The sequence below is a fragment of the Alligator sinensis genome, unplaced genomic scaffold, assembly GCF_000455745.1.
Source record: "Alligator sinensis unplaced genomic scaffold, ASM45574v1 scaffold680_1, whole genome shotgun sequence".
Taxonomy (NCBI): Eukaryota; Metazoa; Chordata; order Crocodylia; family Alligatoridae; genus Alligator; species Alligator sinensis.
The window spans coordinates 11046-19003 of record NW_005842508.1 but is presented as its reverse complement, the minus strand read 5'-3'; the positions used below and the strand labels follow the sequence as shown (position 1 = coordinate 19003).

Genomic DNA, 7958 nt, shown 5'->3' with positions numbered 1-7958 from the left:
TACAAAATGTCTGTGTGCTGCTATCAAATACAGCTGAGGAAAAGGACTGTGTCTGTATCCTGGCTCTCCTGGTTGCTTTGGTGTAGCATGATGCTTTCTCCTGCTTGGGGATATGTGATAGTCAACTCTGTCTCCTGGTCTGTTACCAATGAGGTGGAGGAAGAACTGGATAGCTCCTCCAACGAGGAAGCTCTCCCTGCACTCCTGGAAGACACGACTAGCATCTGGAAGCAGAGCTACCCGGCCTCTGTTTACAAAGAAGATGGGCAAATGAGGTCCAGGCCAGTGGCTGGAAGATCCAAGCAGGTATCCTCTCCTTCTAGGATGTTTTCCTACAGGAGAGAGAGTGTCAAAGCGACAGACGACAGCATTGCTCCTCTGGAGCAAGCAATCAGAACTGCCCGTTTCCTGAGCCATTATAACAGCTGGGGCTTCTTGGCTACTCAGTCCACGCAGGAAAAGGTACCGTGACATCTTATGCTAGCAATAGAGAATTCTCTTTTAATGCTGAGCTGAACAGCCAGAGAGGGCTTGCAGATTTATTGCTTGTGTTTTAGTGTTCTGAAAAAGGCAGTAAATAATTATTCTGTTTTGGAAAAGCTTTCTCAATATAAATTACAAATTATTTGCTAACATTACAGTTTATTATAATGCAAATTTGCATAATAACAGCCCAGCACTGTTACAGAAAACAATATTTTATTATTTCATAATCATCTCCTGATGTCAGCCACAAAATATGCAGGGTAAATAATAAAAGCTGTCAGTAATGTTATTCAAACAGCCAGTAAAAGTACAGCGCAGGCACATATGTAGCAACATTTACAGTTTTGCTTCTCTGCTAGTTAGGGTAGGATGGGAAATCATGCTTAAGAGTTCAGTGGAAGAGATGCTAAAGGCCACCCTAATGAGGTGCAGAAAAAGAAGAGAAAAAGCATTGGGCTAGATCCACTGCTGCAACCAAACAGATTACATTATAGTTTTTGGAGAGAGGCCTTTGCATTCCTTCAACCTTCGGCTGACTGTGTACTGAACTGTTCCCCCACCCCAGTATTAATTCAGAGCAGCCTGCTCTAAGGTATACTGACTTTGATGGCCTCAAGGGATCAACAGAATAAAAGGGTATACTAGCTATGTCCCCTTTGCGTGATCTATATTCTCTGTATCAGTTGCAAGGTGAGGGAGATGGGCTGGGAGCAGCTACACTAGCTCTGTGCTACCAAAAGATCTGTCTATCCCAGGGTCATCTTACCATAATTAGCTCTGCCAGCCTCAGGACCACTTTTGTGTCAGCAATGTGGTACAAAACAGATTTGGCAGTACTGATACTGGGCTATTAATTTTTCCAGATTTAAAAAACTGCCTTTTGATTGAAAATAAATAAACAAATAAATAAAAAACAAAGCAGCTTTGAGCTGGACCCAGTTATCACTAATATTTGCAAACAGGAAAGACTATTTTAAATTCACTGTTCCTTTAAACTGTTCACAAATTACTAAGTTTAAAATTATATTTAAAAAACATAAAGTAAAAGTTAGAAGCTAGTCAAACCTCCTAAAAACACTGTTCAAACAATTGCTGTCTGGCTGTTTGTGTTACTCTGAACTGCAAAGTGTCAAATCTAAAAAGATATCATTAATAAAATATTCTCATTTGTACACTACACGTTTGTAATTCCATCTCAAGGCTTCAGAGATACTATTGACCCATATCTTAACTCTTACGATTTATAGTCTCACCAAAAGCTTCTGATGGAAATGCAGCATTAATTCAGTGAATGTGGTTAGCTTTCTGTAATTACAATACATAAGTAAAAAAATGGATTTATAATAAAATTTGTAATTAAGAGGTGTGATTATTTTGTATGAATTATACTTCATGTGCTCACTCTTCCTTTCTGGATGTGAACTATAAAGTTAACCAGGTATGAAAAAACAGATTTTCAAAACAATTTGAAACTTCTAGTGCTAAACTGTTGATAGCTGCTATTTTTAAATTTATACATCTTAATAAATATACAAATATTTTTAATGTCCAAGTTATGTGGCTGCATAAAAAATCCGCTTACCATTTGCAGAAGAGGCTGCATATAAACATTATAACAATACAAGTATATGAACATAATGAAAAATGTGTGATCCAGGTAATATTATCATCCAGACTTTTTTCTGGATGATGATACAATTTAGCTAGGTTTTGTTACCGGAATGTACCAGTTTCACTAAATTAACTCATTTTTTTCACTTTATTATTTAAGTCCACAGCTTAAGTCCACAGCTGAAACAGTGAGTTTTTGAAAACACAGCTTACTGATCTGCTCCTGTTTCCATTACTGTCAATAGGATTTAACAACAAGTGATGTCAGTAGAGCCTGTAAGCCAATCCATACTGGACCACTAACCAGGATCTAGAACTGTGTTTAAAGGCAAAAAACTTTAAATACGGTTCTAGGTAAAATGGTTTCTATTTTAATTTAGGCAGATATGGGCACCTTCCAGATTAAAAGCTCAATATAGATAGGGGGGAAAATAGTGAAAAAAGCCAACTAAAAGTCTGAATTAAAATAGAAATTCTCTGAGATTATGAAATGATAGACATGTGGTTTGGTATAGATGTGTTCATGGGTTTTTTTAATTCATATATATGTGTTTTAATTTATTTTCTCCTGTGCTGTTTGAAGACATTTTGAGAGCATATGAGAGAATGTGTTGTCATAGCAGTATGATAAGCAGGGATCCTGGTTTTCTCTGATAAAAAATACCAAAACAAATCTCCAATTTGCAAATTTAAAAAAGTAACCCAAACTCCACATTTTTTCATGATATATAATATATATATTAATATATTTCATGATATATAACATATATATATATTAATATATTTCATGATATATATATTAGTGGTGTTTCATTTTAATCATGAAAAAATGTGGAGTTTGGGTTACTTTTTAAAATTCAAACATTGAAGATTCTTTTTTTATCAGAGAAAACCAGGATCCCTGATGAAAAATCAGTTTAGTTTAGAAGGTAACAAGTGCATTTATACAAGACATTTACTGAAAAGTTGCCTAATTAGCTTTGTAGTAAAGTCTCAGTTTGTACACATGAGGACTTATTAGGCCACAGTAAACTAATAAACACCACCATAGAACAGTACTTGTAACACAAGTACTGTCCTGTAGCAGCATGATTTACTCTGCCCCAACGCACATGTAGAGACTGATGGGACTGGCTGGGGCACAAGGGTACTTCAGTGAGGGGGCTATCTGCCAGCTAGCCCTGCACTGAAGCATCCTCATGCCCCAGCCAGCCCCTCCACAGTATGTTGAGCCGGGTCAGGGAAGCCCTAGGCTGGCAGGCTGACCCCCCGAGCTCCCTGTCAGCTAGGGCTGCTCCAACCCGGCTCAACATACTGCAGTCCTTGGCACACATGTACACACAGTGCCCAGGAGCAATAAACTCTGATGCAAACCACACCAGGTTTAATCAGTCAAATTAATAGTACATGTAGACATGCCCACTTGGTCTAGTGGTGACAATGGCAACTGGGATCCAGAACATCTAGGCTCTATTTCCATTTCTGCTGCTGATGTTGGGGAAGCCTCCAGTTTTGTACAACATTTATATGCAAAACTTTACAGAATTGAATGTTTGTGTTTCCAGATCCAAGGGATGCCATTTGGGAATTATTTACCTGTCAGTGATGGGCCCATAAATAACAGCACTGGAATCCCTTTCTTTTATGTGACTCCAAAGGACAACTCTGTGGCAGACCTAATGAAGAATCCAGTGGCTTCACTGACCCTGCCAGAGGCAGAAGGAGATTTCTGCAGGTACTAGCAACCTGGCTATCTAAGACAGTATTCAGTGAACACAAATGAATGTCTGATAGCGTTTATCTTTCTGTCTTGTGAAGCTTTGTAATACCTTTAATTAGAATGAAGACATATACTCAGAGGCATGGTCTAGGCATAGAAACAGGGCCCAGGAATTCTTGGGTTCCTATCATAATTTTGTCATAAACTGCTTTTCTTGACAATTCATTTAAGCCAAAACTTTCAGGATTGTCCTTGAATATTGGTTACTTCCATGTTTATGTTCCTAACTTTAGTCCTGTATGTCTAGTCCAAAGCCCGTGGAAGTTAAGGGACCCTTAGACACTGTTTCTTGCAACTGGTGAAGGTGCAAGATCTGAAGGAGAAACAATCCTAGATTCATGTTACTCATGTGGATACCCACTTCTTGAGCTGGATTACTTTGGCTTTCCAGCCTTAGTATAAGATCTGAAAGGTAAACTGAAATGTTGAGTATATCCCATCATCTCCACCTCAGCAGAAGGAACAAGAAACACAGGCAGGATCAGTATGCAATTCCACTGACTTCAGTAGCTTATCTCCTTTTGGAGGGTACAAATTGACCCGGTTTTATGAAAAATGATTTAGGGCGCATCTACACAAGACACTTTACTTGAGATTAGAGCTTACTGCACAGTAATTTGCTCTAATCATGAGTAAATTTGCTACCTGCAAATGCAAGTAGCAAATGTACTCAAGATTATTTACTGTACAGTAGCACACATGTAGACACCTGATCAGGAGCAAATGTGCGCCAGTCAGCAGGGCAGCAGGGGGCAGTAGATTGCTCCTTCCCTCTGGTTGCTGCCTGCTGCTAGGGCAGGCTCCACCACCGGAGCCCAGATGGGGACAATGTCCCCCTGCCCTGGTAGCAGAGAGCTCCCAGGCACCACTCTATGATCATGGGGCCAGGGCTGGGAGATCCTTATCTCCCAGCCTGAGCCCTGCGATTGTGGGGCCAGAGCTGGGAGATTTGCCTAGTGCCAGCCCCACAACCATGGAGCTGGTGCTGGGAGATAAGGATCTCCCAGCCCTGTCCCCATGATCACGGGGCTTGAGCTGGGAGCTCCCTGATGTCAGGGCAGGAGGACATTGTCCATGCCCAGGCTCTGGTGACAGAACCCACCCTGGCAGCAGGCAGCTCCTGGGGGCAGGGAGCAATGTCCCAGCCCCCACCAGGAGGCAGATGTCTCCTGGCCCCTGGGCTAGCACCCAGGAAGAGCCTAGACCTTCCCCTGACAGCTGCAGGGGCCTGGTACAGGGCCGCAGGGAGCAGGAGCAGTCTACTGCTAGAAGCAGCAAATCTGCCCCTGCATCTCTGCATGCGTAGATGTGTGCCTGGGAGAGTTTAGTCTAGGTACTTTACTGTAGAATAAATTGCTCCTGGATTATTTGCACATTTAGATGTGCCCTTAGTCCCTTATATATAACAAACAGCATCTCAAATACACTCAAAAAGCAGAATTGCACCTTGATCACCTAAGGCAGGTTAAAATTGAGAAAGTATAGCAGCTCACCCTCAGAATATAGGAGAAAGCCAGGAGAATTTTAAATTTGTGGTGAGGACAGTTCCTTCCATAAAAACGTTTAATTTCTTTTAAATTAATCCTTTTAAACTGTACACGAATGAATCAAACCTTTTATTAAGGAATAGAAATAATAAAGAATTAGGGCTGGAAGGGACCTCCAGAGGTCATCCAGTCCAGCCCCATGCCTGAGGCAGCATCACCCCTATACTGACCATCCTATACAATCCATAGTCTAAACTCTTCATAAAACTATCATCCACCCTGACACAATACAATGCTTTCTCTCATTCTCAGAGCTTTCTCATTCAGTTCTGTAATTGAATGTGTTGGTTTCAAAACCAAATGAGTGAAAAGTGAGGCTCCTCTGTTCAGGCACCTAAAAAGTAGCCTATTATTTTTTAGACATTCAGTAGTTCCCTTTGATGGCAATGTGAATTGCTAAAGATAGGACTCCTAAAAATCAGGCTACTGAAGCAGATGCTTAAATATTTACAATCCTAACCTCCCATCTCCACTTTCAAGTCTTTTTCTTTTGCATTTAAATAACTATCTACTTTAATCACCTTTTTGGGGAAATATCTGTTTACAGACACTGCTAAAAATGCCATTTATTGCAGGTTGAGACTTGAAATTGATGTATTTGAAAATCTTTGAAAAATTGTCTTTACTGTATTCTAATGCAGTAACCATTGATTACCAAAACTAACCATTTTGTTTAATGGCCTAAAGCAGGGGTTGGCAGGCACAGAGCCATTTGCACAAACTTTAGGATGTGGGGCTTTGGAGCATGGGAATTCAGCAGGGAGAGCTCTCCCGCTGCTGTTGGGAAGAGAAGCAGCGGCCAGATCCTAGTGCCCTCTGGCCTCTCACTGGAGTTGGGTCATTCTGGCCCTGAACCTGAAAAGGTTGCTGACCACTGGTCTAGGGCCTACTGTTACATGTGACCAAGCCCAGTATGGTCTGCAGACAGTGGACATATCTACACATCCATTAATGCACAGTAGTACCGCACATTTAGTTCAGTACTTGCTTAATAAAGTACTAACTAAATGCACAGTAACTGCAGTTACTGAGCAGTAGTGCCAGAGCACAGTTTTTTAGTGATGCTTACTGTGCAGTAGCCTAATACTACTGCACAGTAGCATATTAGCACAGTTCTTGCCTGGCATGCTGCTGCAAGGTGTTATTAGGCTACTGTGCATTAAGCGTCTCGCATAGACACATCCAGGAGAAACTAAAGCCACAGGCAGGGATCCCTGGTTGCAGTAATGCTATGCTGACAAAGTTGCAAGTATATTATCTACTGAAATTTCAGTTGCATTCAGTCTGAAGATTAATAGTTTAATAAGTATAAGAATCCTTACATTTGTTAGTTTATTGTATTCAGTGTATTTTACATTACTTCTTACTTCTAAAATTTCTGTTTGCAGCAATGTTTAGTGCATTTCAGTACATTTCAACTGCATCAGGGAAAATGAAATGTTTAGGCTGCTGATGAGTTGGAGTTTGACATTTTGGTATCTTGGAAACCTTGAAATGTACTTGGTTTTTTGATGTTGTTGTTTTTGTGTATGGCTCCGTGGCCTTAAAACAACCAGCATAACCCACAAGGTTAGTGTTGTGACGTTACAGTATACATTTCTCAGTGCAAGGGTTTAAGAGGGCGGATTGTTTTATGTACAGGGCACTTCTTTTCCTGCTTTTGTAGAAAGAAATCCTTTGTCAGTTCCATTTTTAATGTTAGAACATCTCTGTTAAATGTATCATTTGCATTAGGATTAACCTAAAATTATACAAAACAGCTAAAATAGTAGCAGTTTAAGTAACAAAGAGTGTTCCTACTTATGCCAGAAACTAATTTGGTCCTATAACTTTTTTCATATAGGCTTTGATTGGACTATATACCTATTCTGGTACCATTACAAAAATTAAAGTACACTTGAAAGCTGATTGATGCCTGCGATCAGTTTTAAGGACTAGTTGGCACTCCAGTGAGGAATGGTTTCGAGGTATTTCACACAAAAGGAGTCTGGATTTAGAAAGAAAACAGAGGTGGCATTTCAATAGTCCTTTCATACTCAAGTATCAAGTGACCTCTGTACTCACATATAAGTGTGATGTTTCACTTGTTTAGTAGTAGACTGAATTAATTTTGTTTCTGACAGTAAAATTAAAATGTTGGTGCTAAACATTTTCACTCCTTTCAGAACTAAGGAATATAGGATATGTTTTGATTTTATACACTTATATCTAATCATCTGGAAAGAAAATGTAAAAAAGCTAACTTAAACCAAATTAAAGTGTTGCAGAGATAATCTGGGTTCCTTTTCTTCGATCTTGAGATTTCCATTTTCCAAAGGGATACAAGCTGCTTTTGGGGCACTCTCTGAGGCCAATCAAAATATAACATGAACAGGTAGCCACCAGAAGGTTAGGTATTAAGTTGAGAGTATATAAAAAACAAAATCAAGGTTAAATGCCAAAAAAAGCAATGCTAAGAATAAATTAATAAATAACAGCCCATTACCTCAAAAACCTACATGGTCAAATCCTGTTCCTACAGAATGAAAGCAGGA

General features: G+C 39.8%; 1 protein-coding gene across 2 annotated transcripts; it reads left to right on the top strand.

Annotated features, from left to right (window-relative positions):
- Nucleotides 1-7683, top strand: CREG2 (cellular repressor of E1A stimulated genes 2). Of its 2 annotated transcripts, none has more exons than XM_025213183.1 (3): nucleotides 1-462; nucleotides 3663-3832; nucleotides 7268-7683. In XM_025213183.1, the coding sequence occupies exons 1-3, from the start codon at nucleotides 7-9 to the stop codon at nucleotides 7272-7274; spliced, it is 633 nt and encodes a 210-aa protein (XP_025068968.1). In that variant the 5' UTR covers nucleotides 1-6; the 3' UTR covers nucleotides 7275-7683. The 2 variants fall into 2 exon arrangements, with proteins under 2 accessions (XP_025068968.1, XP_006031574.2); XM_006031512.2 differs by having other exon boundaries at nucleotides 6813-7683.
- Nucleotides 7684-7958: the final 275 nt, after the last annotated feature.

What these genes read in the sequence shown, in the direction of transcription:
- CREG2 (XM_006031512.2), top strand. Translation starts at nt 7, where the DNA reads ATGTCTGTGTGCTGCTATCAAATACAGCTGAGGAAAAGGACTGTGTCT. An exon ending in CTCAGTCCACGCAGGAAAAG is followed by an intron (nt 463 to 3,662) that starts GTACCGTGACAT and finishes TTGTGTTTCCAG; the next exon opens with ATCCAAGGGATGCCATTTGG.